The sequence below is a fragment of the Bos taurus genome, chromosome 7, assembly GCF_002263795.3.
Source record: "Bos taurus isolate L1 Dominette 01449 registration number 42190680 breed Hereford chromosome 7, ARS-UCD2.0, whole genome shotgun sequence".
In the NCBI taxonomy this organism is placed as follows: domain Eukaryota; kingdom Metazoa; phylum Chordata; class Mammalia; order Artiodactyla; family Bovidae; genus Bos; species Bos taurus.
This window is the reverse complement of record NC_037334.1, coordinates 25792694-25816021: the sequence shown is the minus strand read 5'-3', so window position 1 is coordinate 25816021 and position 23328 is coordinate 25792694. Positions and strand designations below refer to the sequence as shown.

Genomic DNA, 23328 nt, shown 5'->3' with positions numbered 1-23328 from the left:
GACCTGCGCATTTCACACCTGTGTTCTTCAAGAGTCAATTGTACTTGCTAGAATTAAGTAAAATGTGTAATTTTACTTAATTACAAAATAAACATTTTATTTTAAGGTGTGTATCACTCTGTGTTGATTAGTAAATAGACCAGCCTTTCAGAGCAGTAGATCTTTTATACTATTTTGTTGCTAAGGAAAAAAAGGGAGGGGGAGAAAGTTCTTAAAACTGGTTGCCTCAAGGACACAGGAATAGAAATGAGAATAGGGCAGAGTACTGTTGGTTTTCATCAGGAATTTATAGGAAGATGAGCAGATGCTTTTAAAATATTCTTCATGTGTAACTTTTTATTTTCATTAAAAAAAATAAAATATTTTAAGAAGTAATAAAACTAGGTCCTAGGTTTTAAGTTTAGGTATCCCGATTAGTAGAAGATTTTTAAATAGTTCTGAAATGTCAGAATTTGTTACTTATATTCATTATTTCCCTTCCAGTTATCTTTACCAATGTTAAATACATCTGAAGATATATATTTTTTCTTATTAGTAATAGACTTGAAATTTCAGAAAGTCAAAACTTTAAACACATAACAACTGAATTCTGTGCTTTTATAGGTTCTCTTGGTGTATTTCTCTGTCTAAAGAATATTATCAACTATTGAAATACATGAGTGGCTGACTGATTTCAGTTAACCTTTTATTGTGACTTAATTGTCCTGTCAATTAAGTCAGGATAAATAATACTTGTCTTAATTCATTATTGATATTGAGATTAAATGACATGTTCATTAACTATAGGCTGTGATAATTATGATATTCTAGGGATTTTCTGTGTGATTAATTATGTGATTTAGTATCTTTAACTTTAGCTCTTTGACATAAAAATTGTCATTATATGTAAGTCCATTAGAATTTTTAGTGTTCAAAAGTATTTGGGGAAATTTTTTTTCATTTTATCTCATTTTAAAAAATGAGACTAATACTAAATGAATCTTCAGAATTTTAAAGACGGTAAAAATTATTAATTGGTAAAGTGAATTACTAAGAAAGTTTTTTTTTAGTTGGCCTGTAGTTATTTTACAGTGTTGTATCTGTGCCTGCTGTACTGTAATGAGGAAGTTTTTGTGGATAGGTTTAAAGTATAGAATATTTTGAGAAACTTGATCAAATTAACCCCAAAACCTATTACAGGTATTTTCAAAATAAAGTTTGCATATTTAGCAATTTATTAAATTGTAGAATCTGTTGTTGCATTTGTCTTCATTATATGGTTTTAAGACTTTCTTAAGGCAGAAAGTGAAGAGAAACTAAAGAGCCTCTTTATTGAAAGTGAGAGAGTGAAAAAGCTGGCTTAAACTCAACATTCAGAAAACTAAGATCATGGCATCCAGTCCCATCACTTCATGGCAAATAGATGGGGAAACAATGGAAACAATGACAGACTTTATTTTCTTGGGTTCCAAAATCACTGCAGATGGTGACTGCAGCCATGAAATTAAAAGACGCTTGCTCCTTGGAAGAAAAGCTATGACAAAGCTAGACAGCATATTAAAGAGCAGAGACTTTACTTTGCCAACAAAGGTCCATCTAGTCAAAGCTATGGTTTTTCCAATAGTCATGTATGGATGTGAGAGTTGGACCATAAAGAAGGCTAAGCGCCAAAGAATAGATGCTTTTGAACTGTGGCATTGGAGAAGACTCTTGAGAGTCCCTTGGAGAGCAAGGAGATCAAACCAGTCAATCCTAAAGGAAGTCGATCTTGAATATTCATTAGAAGGACTATGCTGAAGCTCCAGTACTTTGACCACCTGATGTGAAGAGCTGACTCATGAGAAAAGACCCTGATGCTGGGAAAGGTTGAAGGCAGAAGAAGAAGGGGACAACAGAGAATGAGATGGGGTTGGATGGCCTCACCGACTCAGTGGACATGAGTTTGAGCAAGCTCCGGGAGATGGTAAAGGACAGGGAAGCCTGATGTGCTGCAGTCCATGGGTTCGCAAAGAGTCAGACACAACTGAGCGACTGATCAATAAAAAGAATAGAATGTTTCATCAGTGTCTAGAAAAATGTACATAACTTAATGTAACTTCAGTACTATCAAAACTAAGTTTTGATTATGACCTAGAAACCAAAAATAAATTAGAAATTTAGGGGAGCTTTTAGAGACTTTAGATAAGTATACACTGACTCAGAATCAAAATACTGATTTAAGTTAGAAAAATACTTGCTTCATGATGATAGCTTGTTTAATGGCTTTGTCTACTCTGCCATTTAGGCAGGATTTATAATATAAATTAATATAAACATAATATGAATGATATTAAATGCAATATGAATTTATTAATACATTAATATAAATTAAGTTTTACTACAATAAAACTGGGCTTCCCTTGTGGCTCAGCTGGTAAAGAATCCACTTGCAATGTGGGAGACCTGGGTTCAATTCCTGGGTTGGGAAGATCCCTTGAAGAAGGGAAAGGCTACCCACTCCAGTATTCTGGCCTGGAGAATTCCATGGACTGTATAGTACATGGGGTTGCAAAGAGTGGGACACGACTGAGTGACTTTCACTCACTCATGTAATAAAACTATGTCTCTTCAGGATGTCAGTATGTGCTGTTGATTAAGTTTCTTGTGATACCTTCATTTTTCTTTAGTATTCACATTCAGCAAATTACCACACTAAGTAACTGAAATCATGTCAATTATCATTTTAAGTGTTATTTAAGATTAACATATTCCTTAGAAAATCATTGGGAAATGATGTCTCTGAATATGAGGAGGAGGCTGTTGCCATTTTAATCTAAGCTTTAGAAAAGAAAGTAGGGATTTAAATAGCAGGATGATTTTTATATTTAATGTGAGAAAAGTTTTCTGGATGTTCAGAACTGTTATGAATGAAGTGGGTTGTAAAGAATTCTTTCTGGATGTTTCTTCCTAAAAATATGCTCACCCACTTGCCTATTACTTTAACTGCTATGTTCACTGGTGGCATGTGTTTGTGAACTCTTGTGTAATTGAAAGGATTCTTTGACATTTAAAATTCTAACATTAGTACTTGTGTTTGTTTCTTTTCTTTAGGAGGAGCGTATTATTTAATATCTAGAAGTCTAGGGCCAGAATTTGGTGGTGCAATTGGCCTGATCTTCGCTTTTGCCAATGCCGTTGCAGTTGCTATGTACGTGGTTGGATTTGCAGAAACTGTGGTGGAGTTGCTTAAGGTAATTCACCTTTTTCCAGTCATTCGTTTCCTGGATCTTTACTGAGGATTTACGTGCCATTCACCATGTAAGATGCCAGGAAAGCAGCAAGGAACATAAAACTCGTCCTTCAAGAAGTTTAGTGTGGGAGATAGACCAACACATGTCAGAAGTAGGTAACTGCAGGAGGTCTTGACAAACTAGGAGGATCACTTAATTTACCATCCAGGAGTAGGGTGGCAGAGAAGTGTCAAGACAGCATTTTCAGAGGAAGGGAGTCAAGACATTAGCACCCAGGTAGGAGAGGTGAGATATGGTATGAGGGAAATAGGAAAGAAAAGAAAAGACCTAGAAGGGGTAGAGTATGGTGTGTTATTAAAAAAACAACAACACAGAACTGGCAATATTTCAGTATGGCTGAGGCCCAAAGTGGCGCGAGGTTTAAGATAAGAGGGAAGAAAGAAAGGATCAAGTCAGGAAGGGTCTTGTTTGCTGTTAAACCTGGATTGTATCTTAACTGGAGTTGAGATCCATGATGATCAGATTAGGTGCCTCAAGAAATATGTGATTACAGTGTAGAGAATTGTGAGGGGTCACCATTGGACATGGAGACAATTTAAAAGCTTGTAGCTATCCTGGAAGAAGAGATGTTGGTGAATATTAAATCAGTGACGAGTGGTTTTTAATCAGTTGAGTAAGTAGGCTTGATTGATGGGATGTGGGAAATCAGAGAGCAAGAAAGGAGGACTGATTTAGATGGATGGTAATGCCATTTACCATGAGATAGAGAACACAGAACATTTCAGTTTGGGATGTCTGATTTGGTATATGTAAGTCAAGCTGGCCAGGAAGTGGTTGATGATACTGCCGTGGAGTTGAGAAGAGAACTTAGTTGAAGAGAGTAACTAGTATGTATGTAGTTAAAGCAGTAGGTAGGATTCAGTTTTATTAACTGAGAAGAATCTTGAATGACACCTGTAGTTGTTCATGTTAAGTTGTAGTGTATGGTATATTAGGAAGTGTAACATCTGAAAAGGACTGATACTTGCATTGGCATGGACCTTAGCTGCCTAGGCCAAAGGGACAAAGAAAAGGAAGTAAGCAAACAGTATAATCATTAAGAATTCATAGTCTTTCATTGTTTAATTTGGTATATGTTTTTTAATGTCATTATTTGAGCCACAAATAATTTTGTTCTTAGAATGGAACAGTGTCACTTTGGACAGCTGCATGAAAGTGTGTTCATCTCTTTTCCTTATGCAACGGAAGAGACTGTTGAAAGCTGAATTCACTAACCACAATGAATACAAAATATATTTCTGCTTTGTAACTTAAAAAAAATCCTATTAATACTACTTAGTCATATTATTATTATAGGACTTCCCCTGTAGCTCAAACGGTAAAGAGTCTGCCTGCCATGCAGGAAACCAGGGTTCGATTCCTGGGTTGGGAAGTTCCTCTGGAGAAGGGAATGGCAATCCACTCCAGTATTCTTGCCTGGAGAATTCCATGGACAGAGAAGCCTGGTGGACTACAGTCCGTGGGGTTGCAAAGAGGCGGACACAACTGAGCGACTAATGTACATACACCTAGTCATATTATAATTTTTTTTTGCTTGTTAGCAATCCATTTTTAAAATTTGAGTCTTTATAAATATAGCAGTATTAATATTTGATCATATTTTTGATGTCTTCAGATGTTTGAGTGACATCTTAATAGTAAACAGTAATTCATTCTTTTTTTGCTAGATCTCCCTATTCATCCCTTAAATAGGAATTTATTCAACTTCTATCTGTGAAGAACTGTGGTATCTCTAAAATGTTTCAAAAAGAATGGAAGCATTAGGCTGAAGTAAATAATATTCTTCATTCTATTATTTTCTTTTTGTAGGAACATTCCATACTTATGATAGATGAAATCAATGATATCCGAATTATTGGAGCCATTACAGTGGTGATCCTTTTGGGTATCTCAGTAGCCGGAATGGAGTGGGAGGCAAAAGTAAGTAATGGTATCATTGGGACCTCTGTAAATGGTGAGTGTACAAACTTTTAGAGCTTATGTTTTAGGTATGTTCTAAGGTGTGGTAATACCTTTAGATTTTGAAGGTTCCTAAGTGGCCATTTTCAAAGACAAATAAGGTCATTTCTGTTTGGCAGGTGGGGAGTATTTGGAAATAATAGTCATTTAAAGAGGTAATCAAAGAGTATGTAAGGAAAAATGAATTATGGGGTATGTCAGAGGGAGTTACTAAAGGTAATATCAGTACTATAATTTTTTTCTGTATTTTAACATTTGTGGTGTTAGTGCATCTAACATGCACATCTTTAACTCACTTTGGAAATAGTTGGCATGACCCTACTTTTGCTCTCCATTTTCCCCCAGTGTATTGAATATTCTGAGATTGTTCCTTTAACAAAAATTTATTAAGCGTCTGCTTTGTACTTAGCACTGTGTGAGGCTCTGGAAAAACAAGACAGAAGTCTTTTCCCTTAACGGGAGTTATATTCCAGTGGCACTGAATTGGTGTATTGACACAATATGTTTGATTTTGATTTTTAACATTTAAAATTTCAGGCTCAGATTGTTCTTTTGGTGATTCTACTACTTGCTATAGCTGATTTCGTCATAGGAACATTTATCCCATTGGAGAGCAAGAAGCCCAAAGGTTTCTTTGGTTATAAGTGTAAGTAAGAAAGAATTTTTTTTTTTTTTAAGGTGCACATTATAACATTCTAGTGTTAAATAAATTTAGTACATTTTTCATATTTTGCAATGTAATTGAATTTGGTGTAATGGCTAACACTAATTCACAGTCCAGTTTAGTTTGGTTTCTTTATGTTTATTGTATAATTGGAGTAAAAAAAAATCACTTTTATTTATATCTTTCATTTTTCATCATTAGCAAAATGAAAAGTGATAAAACATAGAGAAATCAGTGCTACCGAGGAAAAGTGCTTTTGTTCTCATTTGGGGAATTTGTTACTGAAATTGTAGCTTCTGTTCTAATGTTGCTTTTCCATTCTTTCAGTTGTATTTAAACATAATAGTCTAAAAGTGCCTGAGACTGTGAAAGCAACTAGAAATAGTTTCTTGATGTAATTCTACAGTTTACATTATTAATTGTGTGAGAATTTTCCAGTTTTCATCTTCCATAACCCTTTTCATTCTGCCTCTTAACTTTCACTACAGGTGTAATTTCCGTGTCATTTATTATTTTATAAAGTGTCTTTCTGTATCTCCGCCCCACTCCCTCCACTGAGCTGCCGTTCTGAACCTGTCTCTTCAAGGCAGAATGAAAGCCAGAAAGAAGAGTTGGAATAGCATCAGAGTTGCTTTTCCCTTAGAGTAAAGGATCTGCCTGTGTTAAATTGACAAAAACTCCTTGTTTTTTTAGTCTCCTGACTCTCAGCAACATTCTGTTTAGCTGTCCCATTCTCCTTTGATGTCAGACACTGTTTTCTAGTGAGTTCTTTCCTACCTAATTCTCTGGTCGCTATGTCTTTTACTCCTGTTACCCCTTCTCTTCTTTCTTCCTCTAAATGTCGAGTCATACAGCGTTGTCCTGGGCCTTCTAACTGTATTCTTTCCTTTGGCAATATCTATTCTCATGGCTCAAAATGCTTTCAAGAGACTGACATGTTTCTATTCCTGGGTCTCTCCTTTAAACTCCAGATATAAGTATATATTCAACTGCTTATTTGATGTCCCTCCTAACTAACCCTTCTTGAACTTCTCCATCCTGATACATGAAAGAAATCAGGATCTCAGTGTTTTCTACTTGCTGTCTTTCTAATCCTTCTCTCATCAGTACATTATTCTCCTATCACTAAATTGAACCACTACAGTAACCTTCTAATTGGTTCCCTGCATCAGATGCTGATTCTTCAGTCCATTGTCTCTGCAGCATCCACGTAAGCATTGATCATAGCATGTCATTTCCATGACTCTGTGCCCATCTTGGCTTTTCATTATATTGAGGACAAAATCTAAACTCTTATAAAATAAAATTTTGCATGATCTCACCCCTGCTGATATCTTCCATTTCATCTCCCCTGTACTGTGAGAGCTTTGCCTTCTTTCAGTTCTTCAAAAGAGCTAAACCTTCTTCCTGCCTCAGGGCCTTTCTATATGTTGCCAGTTATTCCTGGTGTACTCTTTCCCTGGAACATCACATGGCTGATTCCTGCTCCGTAAAGCCTCAACTTAAGTGTTAACTCCTTAGTTGCATCACTTTAGCTTTGTGTAATAAACACATTGAATTAGATCATCTCTCTCTGATTATTTGTCACAACACCCTGTTTCCATTGAGTACTTTTACTGCCTTTGGAGAAGGCAATGGCACCCCACTTCAGTACTCTTGCCTGGAAAATCCCATGGATGGAGGAGCCTGGTAGGCTGCAGTCCATGGGGTCGCTAAGACTCAGACACGACTGAGCGACTTCACTTTCACTTTCATGCGTTGGAGAAGGAAATGGCAACCCACTCCAGTGTTCTTGCCTGGAGAATCCCAGGGATGGGGAGCCTGGTGGGAGGCCGTCAATGGGGTCGCACAGAGTCGGACACAACTGAAGCGACTTAGCAGCAGCGGCGGCAGCAGTGGCTTTTTGTTTTTTTTTTTTACTTATTTGGTAGCTCCCTATTGATACTACGAGGGCTTCCCTTGTAGCTCAGTTGGTAAAGAATCTACCTGCGATGCAGGAGATTTGGGTTCGATTCCTGGGTCAGAAAGATCCCCTGGAGAAGGAAATGGCAACCCACTCCAGTATTCTTGCCTGGAGAATCCCATGGACAGATTCATGGCAGGCTATGGGGTCGCAAGAGTTGGACGCAATTTAGTGACTAAACTACAACTACTACTACTATTAATACTTTTAAGTTCCATGAAGGTAGCTTGTTGCTACTGGACTTCCTCAGTACCTTGAGATACCAGATGGCTCCACTATTGGCACATGGTGTATACTCAGATACGGGATGGATGGATGGATGGATGACAGTTTATTGTTTGTTTCAATTTGAGGACCTATTAGAATAGATGGAAATAGTAGGAACTAGTTGACACTTTCATTATTATTGAAATGGAAAGGACCTTTACCTAGTTTGTCTTAGCTAAAAATTGTCTAGATGCCTGATGGATAGCCTCAAAATTCAAACAGTTCACCCCTAAGAAGTAGAGAAGACAGTACAGATAAGTTGTATGTAAGGGAAAAAAAACAGTTCCAGGTTACTGTGATGTCCTTTTTGTTCTTCTATCTGCTTTCTTGTTTCTTTGACCTCTTGGCCTGTCTTAAGAATCAAGTTAGAGGTATTTCAAACATAATTAGTAAGGTATACAAAAAAAACAGTGCATGAACCAGATCACACCACCATTTTGGCTGTAAACTGTTTTCCTCATACAAGAAAAGAGGAACATCAATACTTGAATTTGAAAATATTCAAGAATTTACCAGTTACTGGAACTGAAGAAATGTTAGGGATCATAGATCACCACTTACTCTTAACCTGAAATTTTATGGCCTAATCTGCTGTCCATTAATTGCCAAAAATCTTTTATTCTCTGTAGATGAAATATTTAGTGAGAACTTTGGGCCAGATTTTCGAGAAGAAGAGACCTTTTTTTCTGTATTTGCCATCTTTTTTCCTGCTGCAACTGGCATTCTGGCTGGAGCAAATATCTCAGGTGATCTTGCAGTAAGTATTATAAAGTACTTTACTGATTTCATATAAAAGTGATATACATATATTTATTTTTAACAGTAGACTTTAAAAAATGTTTTTGTCTTCTAGGATCCTCAGTCAGCCATACCCAAAGGAACACTCTTAGCCATTTTAATCACTACGCTGGTTTACATAGGAATTGCAGTATCTGTAGGTAAATAACCTTACATTTCTCTATGTGTCTCAGTCATTTAATGATGTATATACTATAAGTATTCATTTTCATGATATTATATTTCTAACTTTTAAATTAAGAACTATTTCAATAAAAAGACATGGAGTTTTGTATTTTACTTCAAAAGTACTTAAGTAAACTAGTGGTGACTTAATACATGTTGTCTAAGCCACCAAATCCTCTATTGTTTCTTGTCTCGGATTTTTATTTAATTATATAGTAAGTTAGAAAGTATGTGAAGTCTCATCTGCAGATTCTTAAATTTCACTGAGACATATTTACAGAAAATATAATTCATGTGTAGAAGTAAATGAATTTTACTTTCTGATCTTCACAAATTTTAGCATATTTTTGTGTATGATGGTTATTTTTTATATTTTTATATAATCTTACTCTATTAAGATTGTTTCAAGGCCATTATGCAGAACCTGACATTTTTTACCATAAAAATTTGATTTCAATTAATAGGAGATACTACATTGAATGAAAAGTATTACTAAATTAATGAAAATGATTTTAAGCTATTTTAATACATTGATGGAATCATATTATAGTACTTGAAGAAAGAACTTAAGAGGTCAGTCAGTCTCTAAATCTTTTATGTGTGAGGAAGCCAGTTTTGCTGCCAAAAATAAGATAATAGCACTGCCTCATGACAAAGAGGGTTTTGGTGTTTTTATTTATAAGTAAGTAAGTAAATAATTTTGAAAGTCTAAGATAGGTTCTTTAACTGAAACATTCTAGTCTAGAAAAAAATTTAATAACTACTGATTTTATATATAATTTGCATACAGTGACTATAGATGCTGTCTTGTCTTGAATTTATTGTACATTCATGAAATTAAATACTTTATTCAGAAATCATATTCCTAAAGTACAAGCACTATATTTAATGTCTAAATTCTAAAATTCAGGTTTTACAGTTAAAAATTTTAAGCATACTAGAAGAATAAGTCATAGTCTAGTACTAATCAAAAGAATCACAAACTCCAAATTCATTAACTATAGAATATATATTTTTCATAGTATTTGATTATTCAGTCTGCTGCAAATCTCATACTGTATGTTTTCTTTTTTTAATTTTTTCATTTATTTTTTATTGCAGTAGAGTTGATTTACAATGTTGTGTTAATTCTTGCTTTACAGCAAAGTGACTCAGTTATATATGGATGTACATTATTTTTACTAATCTTTTCCATTATAGTTTTACTAGGATATTGAATATAGTTCCCTGTGCTATATAGTAGACTTCGTTTTTTTATTCATTCTGTGTGTAATAGCTTACATCTGCTTACCCCAGAGTCCCAGACTATCCCTCCCCGACTCCTCCCACCTTATATTTTCGTATTATCAGGGTGGACTTAGTTGATACAAAGGTTTAAATAGAATTATATAATTCATTCATGTTTAAATTACTTTTCCTCACAGAAGATTGATGTTACCTCAAGTCTGATCTTTGGCACATTTTAAATATGAAGTATTCAGAGTATGTGAAACTGTTTCTGCCGTTTGGAACTCTTTCAACATAGTGTTCCTGTATTTTCTTTAGGACAGTTTAATCAAGTAGTACAGGAAATGATTTTGCTAATATATCATTTTCACAGTGATGATTACAAGATTTTTAAGTATATACATATACATACTTTATAAGGTTTCATTTCCCTGACTCAATACTGGGGACCATGATGCTTTCCACATTCTGTTCCAGGTAAAGCTTCCTTAATTGTAATACACTGTATTCAATTACTATTATAAGCAAGTACATACCGCCAGTACCATAAATTTCTTTGTGGGTGTATATAATTTTGAAGTGAAGGTAAATGTTAGCTTGATGATTTGTCCTCATTATCACTCGTGCTTCAGGTTCGTGTGTTGTTCGGGACGCTACTGGGAACGTTAATGACACCATTGTAACAGAGCTGACAAACTGCACTTCTGCAGCCTGCAAGTTAAACTTTGATTTTTCATCCTGTGAAACCAACCCTTGTTCCTATGGCCTAATGAACAACTTCCAGGTGAGCATAAATTTGTATTATACAAGCGTTCTGTGTTCTTCTGGAGGTCAAACTGCTGTCAGTTCTACCATTCAGAGTATAGCAGAAAGTTTTTGCTATTGCTTTATACTCATACATCAGTGAAGACGGCATGCAGCTCATAGTGCATGCTCAGTCGCTCAGGCATGTCCAACTCTACACAACCCCAGGGATTTCAGCCCGCCACATTCGCCTGTCCATGGCATTTTCCAGGCAAGAAATACTTGAGTGGGTTGCCATTGCCTCCTCCAGGAGACCTTCCCCACCCAGGGATTGAACCAGGGTCTGCTGCATTGATAGGTGGATTCTTTACTACTGTGCCATCTGGGAAGCCCCATGTAAATAATTGGGCAAACAGAAAAATATAAAAGAATGAAACCTGAGCCTGTTCAGGGGCAAAAGGCCCCCAGAGGGCAACACTTCTGTAATAAGGTATAATAAATAGTAATTGTATATGGTATACTGTTTGAGAAAGTAAGAAAGCGTCTCACACATAGTCATATGTGCTGGGCCTATTTCTGGCTTCTCTGTTGTGTCCCATTGATCTTTGTGTCTGTCCTCCCAACAATGCGATACTTTCTTGAGTACTGTAATTAGATTGTCAGTCTTAAAATCAGGGAGCTTGATTCCTCCTGCTTTATTCTTTTTTCAAAATTATTTTAGCTATTTTAGTTCTTTTGCTTTTTTAGATACATTTTAGAATAATCTGTTTATCTACAAAAAAGTCTTGCTGGAATTTTGGTAGGAAATGCATTAAACTTGTACATCAATTTGGGGAGAACTGATAGCTTTACACTGTTCTAGTCCATGAACACATATATTCTACTCTTTATTTAGATCTTCTTTGACTTCCTTCATCATTATTATGTAGTTTTCAGAATATCAGTCCTGTATATTTTTTGTTAGATTTACACCTAAGTATTTTGTTTTTATTTTTGACCGACTTAAATCCGTACTAACTGAAATGAATTCAGCTTTCTGATTTGAGATTTCTCCCTAATTCCTCTATATATAAATGCCCTTTTAAGTATTGATCAGTATCAGCAGTCTTATTTAATTAAATATGGCTAATATAGTGATGCTGTGTTAAACCACCATTGAACAGCAGAATTAAATTATTAATGCGTGCTTAAAAGTTTGTGAACTAGTAAACATATGAACTCTGTAAAGATTAGTAGTAGTAGTAGTAGTAGTAGTAGTTTAGTCGCTAAGTCATGTCTGACTCTTGTGACGCAATAGACTGTAGCCTGCTAGGCTTCTCTGTCCATGGGACTCTCCAGGCAAGAATACTGGAGTAGGGTAGCCACTTCCTTCTCCAGGGGATCTTCCTGACCCAGGAATCGAACCTGAGTTTCCTGCATTCAGGCAGATTCTTTGCCAACTGATCTACAAAGGAAACCCCAATAAAGATTAGTACTACTGCTCAAGTATTTGCAGGCTATCAGTCCTGCTTTTTATTTATTCTATTTTTGTAAAATTTATGAGTTTTAGATAAGATTTATAAGATGAAAAGGAACTACTAAAATTTGGAGGATATTTTGAGAGTTGCTTGATAATTCTCAGGATGCTAGAAAGAAAAACTCAAAGGTATAGATAGATTCAGGAGATTAAAACAAGATATTTTGTGGTAAAGTTGTAGAATAGATCTACAAATTCAAAGTGGAAAATAAAAATTCTGCTTCCTCGTGTTTTTCTAGTAATACTTAAACCTAATAAACAGAATAGTTGTGGATTTAATGTATTTCAGAACATTATGTAGAAATATTATGTAGACATTTTATGTAGAATCTGTGTGGTTTACATGAAAATTTTTAATGGCATTATGTATATTTTCTTTTGTTTAGTTTCAAACAATGGGCTGCACTTTCAGTGGTTAAAAATATTGAACTCAATTATGTAACGATGTTTGTTTTTTTCTAGTCACAAGACTAGGCAAAATCGTAGAATGAAAGAAAGTATTCATGTCCAGCTAATTATTCAGGCCAATTCTGACATTGATATTGTGTATGAAAGACACAAATGTTGGTCTCTGCCCAGTGACTGAAAACGCCAATCAGATTTCTGTGTTGTTGCCTTAAACTACAAAAGTATGTTGTCTTTATTAAGTCTTAAGTATGGAAAGTATGGACTTAATCAAAGTATAGGAGTTTGGTATATGTAAATATGCTTTTCTAATTTAAGTAAATTTTTTAAAAGTACTTTGTGAAGTGATAAGAGAATGGAAAGAAAATTCTGTCAAATTATTAATTGCTTGTCACTTGGAGAATGAAGAATGGTGAATAGAACATTACTGAGGAGCATATAAATGGAGACTCCATCATGAAATCTATACAAAGGCACACTATATCATGCTATTTTGCATATAATCGATAAATATATGTACATATAATTGAGTCACCTTAAATGTTCAATTTTATTTAGTTTTATGTTTCTTATTATATTTCTATATTTTAATGTCCTCAGAAACCTTGGACTCACCATTGTTTAATAAACAAAGTGTGATGCGTTCACTACTAGTAAAATTTATAATGGATAGATCAAATTAACAGTACCTAAATCCATTAAACAGTTCTTGCAAATTGACTTTATATTTTGACAGATTTTAAAGGCACACAAGGAACAGTGCTATGAAAGCCTACCCTACCTACTTATCTTCATTTGTATTTATTAGTTGTTTTTCTTTATAGGTATAGTATTTTTCTCAAACCAATGAGAATAAATTATAGACATCACAACATGACAGTCAGATTGAAGTATTTAGAACATTCTTTACAAGTGTGGTTGAATTATCCCACCCAAGTAATCCCAGTGTTGATGAAATACTGTTGTCTAAATATATATTCCATATTCATAGTTCCTCACTTGTTCCAATAATGCCCCAGGTCATTTTTTCCTGATCCAGGATTCAGTCTGTTGTAACACGTAGCCTTTAGTTGTGTTATTTTAAAATGCTTTAACCTAGAGGAGTTCACAGCTTGCTTGTTTTTAACCTTTCAAGATGCTGACATTTTGAAGGGTTCAGGCAAATTACTTGGCATTATGCTCCTCAGTTTGGGGTTTATTTTATTGCCTTCTCATCATCTAAGTTAGTGATCTATTTTTTTAAGTTTAAGTTCCTTATAGGGAAATGCTTGAACGTGTTCAAAGAGAGAAAAAGCAATCTAATGTACCTGACATACCCATTTTCTAGCTCCATCAGTTATTAAAGCATGGCTAGTGGTGTTTTGTTTATGACCCCCAATTCACAGATTACTTAGAGGCAATTCCTAGACTTACATCTTTTTGACTGGATATTTCAACTTTTAGCTTAAAAAAAATGAGGATTCTTTAAAAACAAACAAAAGACATAACCATGATACCAATCTACTATCTTAACGTAAAAAAAAAAAAAAAGAAACAACCTTCCTGACAGAAGTGTCTCATACCAGTTTGGAGTATTACTGTGCACCTTCGTCTGATTAACTGGCTACGTCTACCTACCAGTTGACTAGAAATAGAGGTGAGAGGAACAGATTAAACAAGGCCATGGAGATTGTCAGCAAAATCCAGAGATAGGGTTTCTCTAGGAGAAATAACATAAAAATAAGAAAATTTAAAGAAAGGATGACTCTATGGATTGAAAAAGACTTAAGACAAAACCACCAAATATAAAGTGTAATCCTTTTGTGGATCCTTATTTGAACGAACTATTTTAAAAAGCAAGAAAAGAGAAAGAATTTGGGAATTGTGGATGCGGTTGAGTATTTGATGCTGTTAAAGAATTAAGCAGTTTTTAAGATGTGACAGTGACTGTAGTTACAGTTTTTTAAAGTTCTTACCCATTAGAGGTACGCACTGAAACATTTATGCATGAAATAATATCTGGAACATTTATGTGTAAAACGGTTTATAATAACGCAAAGATTGGCCTGTTGAAACTGATGCATATTTTATAGTTTGGCATGCTCTTCTCGTTGCCATTGTGTTTGCCTTTGATGTTGTACGAAATAAAAGGTCTTTTCCTACATTAATTAAGGGATGGTGATACATCATTTTCAGAAGTTTGTAATGCATGTAAGAACCATTATTGCTGTGGACTATTGCTTTTGTTATTGTATTCTCCCCAGTATTGCTATCAGTGTTCTTCATAGGAATAGTAAAGATGTATAGTGTTGTGGATTTTTTTGAATTGTGTATGACTGACTTTTCCATTGTCACTTTTTAAGGTAATGAGCATGGTGTCAGGCTTTGCACCATTAATTTCTGCAGGTATCTTCTCAGCCACTCTTTCTTCTGCCTTAGCATCTCTTGTGAGTGCACCCAAAATATTTCAGGTGAGTATTTCACATTGCAAATTTTATTATAGAGGTAGACAAGGTAATATATTTCAAATGGGATTTTTAATATTTTTAAATGATTTACTTCTGTCAACCCTGTGTATTTATATGATACATGCTAACACATATATCAAGAATGGCATATTTAATTTTATGCACAGGAATGTGGATATGTATATTTATATAAACTGTTGTGCATTTATCCACTGACAGGGTATAGTTTTTGAGTTGTCTTTCTGGAAGTGGTAATGAATTTTTGCTTTTTTGACATGCTCTATTAGCATAAATTTTCATGTCTTACCAAAGATAAAAAATACCATAAATCAAAAGAAGATACTTTATCTTGTTCCTGTTAGCATAATGCCAAAATAAGTGTTTTATTTTTATGAATATTTGAATGTCTAGGATGTGCCATACATTATGTTAGGTGCTCAGGATATAATGATAAATAAAACATTATCTCCCTTTAGTGAGCATCAAATAAATAAACAACTGATACTGCATAGAAAGTACTTTTTATTACTAAAACAAGTGAAGTATTGATTCTGCAGCTTTGTTCTTAATTTCTTGTTATAATTAATACAGTAGAGGTGTAGAATATATCCTAAAACTATTTTCAGTATTGTTTTAAGAAAAGTGATGAAGTTTTATATAAGGATTTTTATTTGCTTTAAGTCTTAGATTTTGATTTGGTTTTCTTGAAATAGGTCACACATCTATCATACTTCTCAAGCTTCCACACTTCTATATATATGCCTGCTTCTTTGACTCTTTATTTGTGTAAGACTGTCAACCTGGTGTGGGGTAAAATAGATAAACACTACAGTGTATTCTAAATCTCCAGCCTTTCTGATACTGGAAATGTTTGACTCTTCTTTACAATTTGTTGGTAAAGCAGTATGAGAGGAAAAAAAAGAGGACCAAGAATTAGAAACTTGGGTTCATTTCCTGATTTACCTGTTGTAACTGTAAGCAGATCTGTATGTCTTATTTTGATGTATTCCATTTTAATGTTTACATTTCTTTATTAGGCTCTATGTAAGGACAACATCTACCCAGCTTTCCAGATGTTTGCTAAAGGTTATGGGAAAAATAATGAACCTCTTCGTGGCTACATCTTAACATTTTTAATTGCACTTGGATTCATCTTAATTGGTTAGTCTATACATGTGTGCTGATGTAGATTTTGGTGCATTTATAGTATTAACTGTCAACATTGAGTCATTAAGTCATAAAATGTTACTTTGCCTGCTATACTAAGTTTCTTTTTGATCAAAGGAAAAGAGTTTAGAAAATACTGCAGATAATAGCATTCATTAAATATTTGCTCAAACTCATACCCTCACTAACTCCCTATTAGGCTAAAGGGAGCTCCTAGGTTCTTATCCCTAAAACAAGTATGATAGTAGCATAGGGTAAAGGATTATGGTGTCTTCCATGAAGGTAGAACCTCTGCTGATCTTTTTGGTTCCTTTGCCTCTGATTGGGTCTTAAAGAACGTTTGGACTTTGGATTATACCATGGAAACTAACTTTCTCATCTGATGCTTAAAAATGTATCTGGTATAGCTACTTTTTGAGAACAGGTTGGCAATATTTAATAAAGTTTCCTATGATCCACCAGTTCTTAGAGCTTTGTACCCTGCAGAAACTTTTATATAAAAGAATATTTTTAGTGTCATTAATTATAATAGTGAAAAATGGAAACAACCTGAGTGAAATATTCAGCAGTAAAAATGTGAATACACTTGGTTTTCATATGTTAATATGGATGAATCTCAAAAATAATGAATGTAAAAAAATTTGAATTACTGAATGATAATATTGTATGATGTAATTTATGTAACTTTTAAAACATCCAAAACAGTGCTCCATAATCGTTGTGAGCCATATATGTATGTAAGAAAACAGTATAACGTCACTGGAAAGAATATTTAAACTTTGAGAGAGAGAGTCATAAAGGAGGTTTCTACTGTGTACGTAGGATATGATTTAAAGTATATGAAGTATGTATAGCAGAGTTCATTAAATCTGGGTTATGGATTTAGGAGTATTATGTATTATCTAAAGGTTTGAAATGATTCATAGTTTTGAAAAGTTAAATGTCTAATATGTCGTATTTCTTTTGCAGCTGAATTGAATGTTATTGCTCCAATTATCTCTAACTTCTTCCTTGCATCATATGCACTGATCAATTTTTCAGTATTTCATGCATCACTTGCAAAATCTCCAGGTGATTTTACATTTTCTTTAAAAGTTTCGTAAATGTGGCAATGTTTGATTTTAGAGAAAATAAAACTTTAATACATTTTAAAAGATGGCATGTGTGGAATTAGTTCACTAATGCTTCATTCTGCCTTTATAGTTGAGTCAAATTGAGTCTTCAGAGATCTTCTGTCATGCAGTTTATTGGTAAACAATGTCTGTTTCTTGCTTCAAATAATTTAAAATAGCATTAATCTCAAATTCTGGCTAACTGTGAAAGAATTATTTTGTTTTTTTTTTCCTGTATTTATCAGTTCTAAGAACATTGTTATGATATAGTACCCTATCCAGGAATATTTTTAACACAATGAGTTCTGTGGAATTCTAATATAAGGGGTCTTTATCAACTGAAAAATTACTCCATATACAGTTTTTATGGGTATTTTGTTATAAACCATGACAACAGTTGGGCATCAGAGAAGGAAATGAAATAACAAAAACACTATTGCTTCTATGGGCCTAGAAGTTTCTCAGAACAAGAAAGATAAAACATGGGAACTTAGGAGACAAACATCTTAGCTTCAGTTTTTAAGAATATAAAGTTTAGAGATGGATGTGGGTGTAGCTCTAAAAGGCAACACAAGGGATTCTTGTGTTGAATTTTTCTTTATCTTGACTATTTTAATACCAATATTTTAGCTGTGATACTTTGGTATCATTTTGCAAGATGTTATCACTGGGAGAAATTAGGTAAAGCACCCCCAGAATCTCTATATTATTTCTTAAAACTTTGTGTGAATCTGCAGTTGTCTCAAAATTAAAAGCTTAATTTTTAAAAATATAAATTTTATTGAGATGAAATACTTCCCCAAATGATGATAAGTTTTTTAGCAAGTAGGTGAGGTTTTTTAACAGTTCCAAAGAACAATTTATTTGAATTGTTTTCTATATTCATTAACATATGGATGTGTCTTATGCTAAAAACCAGAAAATAAAATCTCACTATTAAGGACAAAATTTGAAACCTAATTTTTTCATCTTCTCTTATTTTTAGCATTCACTGAGTTCAGGTTGATTTGTATTTTTTTAGTAAGGACTTTTTGAATAGGGAACTAGTAAGATAGGATAATATTGATATAAATAGATGTGCCCACTTCATGGCTATCAAGGATCATGACATTATGATCAGTGATGGTCTATGACTTTACTGTTTAATTAGCTTTACAGTTCACATTTAAAGACTTCTCAGTGTAGCAGCCACAGAGAAATTTATTTTGTGCATGCATATGTACCACTGTCTAAAGCAGATGAGGTAGCTGAGTGACTTTTATTTATCTATATTATTTGTTTCTGTTAGGGTGGCGTCCTGCATTCAAATACTACAATATGTGGATATCACTTCTTGGAGCAATTCTCTGTTGCATAGTGATGTTTGTCATTAACTGGTGGGCTGCATTGCTAACATATGTGATAGTTCTTGGACTTTACATTTATGTTACCTACAAAAAACCAGGTCAGTAGTCTTGTCTCTTAATATTTAGTATTTCAAGCTAAAAAATGTTTAGATGTTCTTTGTACCTTTTCATATCTAAACATCCATCTTTTGTATTTTGGAAAGGCCTTTTGCATAAAACCTAAAATGCTTTATTTCTAAATATATGTAGTTTTAGTGAAAAAGTTACTCTAAGACTTTTTATTCTGTGGAATTTCATTCTTAGCCATGAGTTAAATTTAATTAATCCTATTTGTAGAAAAATAACAAATTCATGTAATAAACATTCTGTTTCACTCAATATGTTTTAAAATTAATCTTTGAAAGGATTTTATTATAGTACAGAAGTTTCTGTTAGCCTGATAAGCATTATATGTATTACCTAATGTGGTTTAGTACCTACTATAATTTGTACCACAGAATCACAAAATAATAGAACACATAGTATCTTCCCACTAGCTTACTGTATAGCAAGGACAATTAGACAGATATACTTAACTGGGAATAAAGAGGGAAATAGTTGAAGATTATCTAGAATGTGTAGCGTTGATAACTGCTGGGTATATCTCCACATAAGCAGATGCTGGGATAGGTTAGGATTAGTCCAGTTATTTAGTGTGATAACATGTAACAAGAAAATCTATTGAAAAAACTTGAGACGTTGTGGCCCAATAGAGTAGATTAGAAAGAGACGACAGAGTAGTTGCAGTGTAGTTATTTTACACAGTGAGGAAACATTTTGTGATCCAAGTACGAGAGAATGAGGTTTTGGATTAGAACAGTGGCTTTAGAAATGAAGTGGACAAAGAAGATGTTGTTTTAAATATCTTAGAAACAATTATTTCTCTAATATGCCTGTTAAGTCTCTAAAGTAACAAATGTCTAAAATCATCATTTGTGTTTAGACTGTTTATTCAATAAGAAGTAAAATTTGCCTTGATGTTCAAATAACTTAAACGGTGAAGTACTATAAATAGTATTTTATAACAATCATAGATCTGCCTTTTTCCTTTTTGACCTTTGGCTGTATAAACAATAATTTTTAAATGTTTTTTTTTTCTTTGTTTGCAAGACTCATTTTGAGCTGAATGCACAGCATGTCTGCAGCCCTTTCATCTCAGTCTTTTCCAAGTTGTACACTTTCTTTAAATGTTAATAATAGCTCAGATTAGCATTGCCTTAATTTCATGCTGTAGATGTAAACTATTGAAATTCCTGATGAGTACAACAGTTTATTTTAGCAGCTGACTTTTTAAATGTGCAAGCATTGGTTATTGATGATTTGTGATCACCAGTATTATGGTGCATGAACACTGTCCTCTTACAGATGTGAACTGGGGATCCTCCACACAAGCTCTGACCTACCTGAATGCACTGCAGCATTCGATTCGTCTTTCTGGAGTGGAAGACCACGTGAAAAACTTCAGGTAAGTGATCAGGTAACACAGAAACATTTTGTTTTAGATGGCAATCAGGACTTATTGTTTAGTAATATTTTCACTTGGTGATATTTCATGAAAAATTATCTAAAAGCATAGAATATTGTTTCTTGTTTGGTTTGATTTGAGCAGTTTATTCAAAAACGAGGTTGAGGCTTCTTGTTCTCAAAAATTTACAGAGAGAAAAATTATCATCTACCTTATAAAAATGTTACGGAAGTTTTGGAGGTTTCTCTTTGAAGGCTTTTAGATAGGTATCGTTAAAGTAAACTTTTTTCCCCCCTCTGTGGCCATTCAAGTTTTTAACTATTAAGGATGAAATTCATAAAAATACTTGTTTTATAATTTTACTCAGGCGGTAAATATTTCCATGTTAGTGGCTTTGTTCTCACTGTGGAACTGGCAATCAGTTTTTGTGATAAAGAATCAATGTCAGAGTAAAGAGCATTTCTTACTATTTCCTTCCTTTTTATTTTATCTTAAAATTTAGTTTATCAGTCATCAATTTAAATGCTATTCCTTAATTTAACATTTCTAATAGTCGAGATTCAGTTATTAAAGCAGTGTTGGAAATCAAAAGTATTAATTTATTTATATAGATTCTTAGAAATTATAGATTATTGTCAAGCGTAGCTAAAAGTAGGCTTGTCATTTTTTTAAAAATAGACCATTAGACAGTCATTCTCATACTGTTCATGTAAGCCTGGCTCTGAACAGGCAACTCTTTAGTCATGAGTAATTGCTTCTGATTGGCTTCTGAACAGTAATCACAGGAATAAATTCCTGTTTTCAGTAAAACAAAAGACAGAATCTTTTTAAAAGAAAATTTCAAGATGGATAAGTGCTCTACCAAATTTCTCTCAAGAAGAAACACCTTTGTATTAATATATTCTTTTTGTTACTCTTTGAATATCCTCCCCCCACCCCCGCACCAACCACCACTACCACCAATTTGTTTTGTCAAATGAAAGATTCCCATAGACCACAGATCTTCAGTTTTGGAGTAGAAAGAAATAGGGAAAAGAAGTGAGAGCCCTGGGAGGAAAACTTTAATTTCAGCACATTTTTAATGTTTTCATAGTTAATGCAAAGTATGGCAGAAAATAGAAATCCTTCCTTTGTGCAAAAAGCTGTGTCCCGGAACTGAGAGTATGATCAAGAATCAGAATTAACTTGCCGTCAATAAAAAACTGTTATTTGGCTTATTAATAGAAATGGGAATTTTTTAAAACCTTTAAAAACTTAAAAAAAAAGTTTAACAAGTGTTTTAAAATTATCAGAATTATACATGAACATATTTAAAAGAGGAAAAGCTTACATTTGTTGTGAAAATTAGTAGTTGTCCTACTTCTCAAATCCCTATTTCTTTTATGCCACTAGCAACCAATTTCAGTTCTTAGCTGAATTGTGTAGTATTTACTTAATAGTCCCCAAAAGCATGTTTGTCTTATTGTATTGTTTGATTTTAAATTTTAGGCATTCTCTCTTGATTTCTTTCATCCATGCATGCCCATTACACACACACACACCCTTCTCTTTACCCTATCCTCCCAGTATATTTTTATGTCACTATTTTGATTAGGTTAGACTTGATGTTTATATTTTTATGACTTTTAAAGCATAATTCAGAGCTTAGCCTTGTAAATTATGATTGCTTTCTTTTCCTGTACAGGTTTTATGTTTTCTATGTAGCCAATAAATTGTTTTTCCTATTTCAGTTTCTATTTATCACTATCTCAGCCTTCACCAAATTTGCCAAAAGATTTTGTTTTCTTCACTTTATAGTTTCTATTTCCTTGAAGTGTCTTTCTCATCATTTCCTGCCTCTTTAATTTGGGTTCTTAGATTTAGCCTTGTCTGAAATGTCTGTGATCTGGGGCTAGGGAAGTTCTGCATTAGGGGTAGGGCTCTCAGTCAAGCCCTTAATGGAGATTAATGTGACCGTGATGGTTCTTTGAGAAGTTTAAGTCATCTTAAAAGTTTTCTTTTTTAATTTGATTAGATTTTTCAGAAAACAATCTTTTAATCTTTGCTTACTGATAAAGTTCTGGCTGCCACAGTTCTGAGAGCTAAGTGACAAAGCAGCTTGGAGATTTCAGTTTCCAGCATATGGCGAATGTTCTAACTCCCTGCTTAAGGCAGCTGCTTATGCCCTCAGCTATTGCTCCCAGACCACAGGCCTCTCTAGCAAATAAGCTCTAGCCTAATAGGGTTGGAGAAAGGCAAGGACAGTTGCCCATCATAGTGATGGAAATGACTTGGGTTCATCTAGATGCTTCTTATGCAAACTTTTTAAATTAGTTCTCCTTATTTTTGTTTTTTTAACACATTGCCCCTGCCACTTACAGAGGCATCTACTGCCTGTCAGTCCTAGGCATTTTGATGATTCTTAGGTGTAAAATCCGGATAAGGCAATGGCACCCCACTCTAGTACTCTTGCCTGGAAAATCCCATGGGCAGAGGAGCCTGGTAGGCTGCAGTCCATGGGGTCGCTAAGAGTTGGACACGACTGAGTGACTTCACTTTCACTTTTCACTTTCCTGCATTGGAGAAGGAAATGGCAACCCACTCCAGTGTTCTTGCCTGGAGAATCCCAGAGATGGGGGAGTCTGGTGGGCTGCCATCTCTGGGGTCGCACAGAGCGGACATGACTGAAGTGACTTAGCAGCAGTAGCAGCAGGTATAAAATCAGGTGGCTTCACAGTTTTCTCTTAATGCTCATTTATAATTTAGCCTTTTCCTGATTTGTCAAATCCTTTATTG

The 23328-nt window shown here is 34.1% G+C and overlaps 1 protein-coding gene across 3 annotated transcripts in view; it reads left to right on the top strand.

Annotated features, from left to right (window-relative positions):
* SLC12A2 (solute carrier family 12 member 2) overlaps window positions 1-23328 on the top strand; it is a 94199-nt gene that overhangs the window by 37037 nt on the left and 33834 nt on the right. For all 3 annotated transcript variants that reach the window (XM_005209087.4, XM_005209086.4, NM_174782.3), the window contains 11 exon segments: window positions 3070-3209; window positions 5079-5189; window positions 5766-5874; window positions 8752-8879; window positions 8976-9060; window positions 10945-11096; window positions 15320-15427; window positions 16462-16585; window positions 17561-17662; window positions 18992-19147; window positions 20454-20553. In XM_005209087.4, the coding sequence (XP_005209144.1) occupies window positions 3070-3209; window positions 5079-5189; window positions 5766-5874; window positions 8752-8879; window positions 8976-9060; window positions 10945-11096; window positions 15320-15427; window positions 16462-16585; window positions 17561-17662; window positions 18992-19147; window positions 20454-20553 (1315 nt within the window).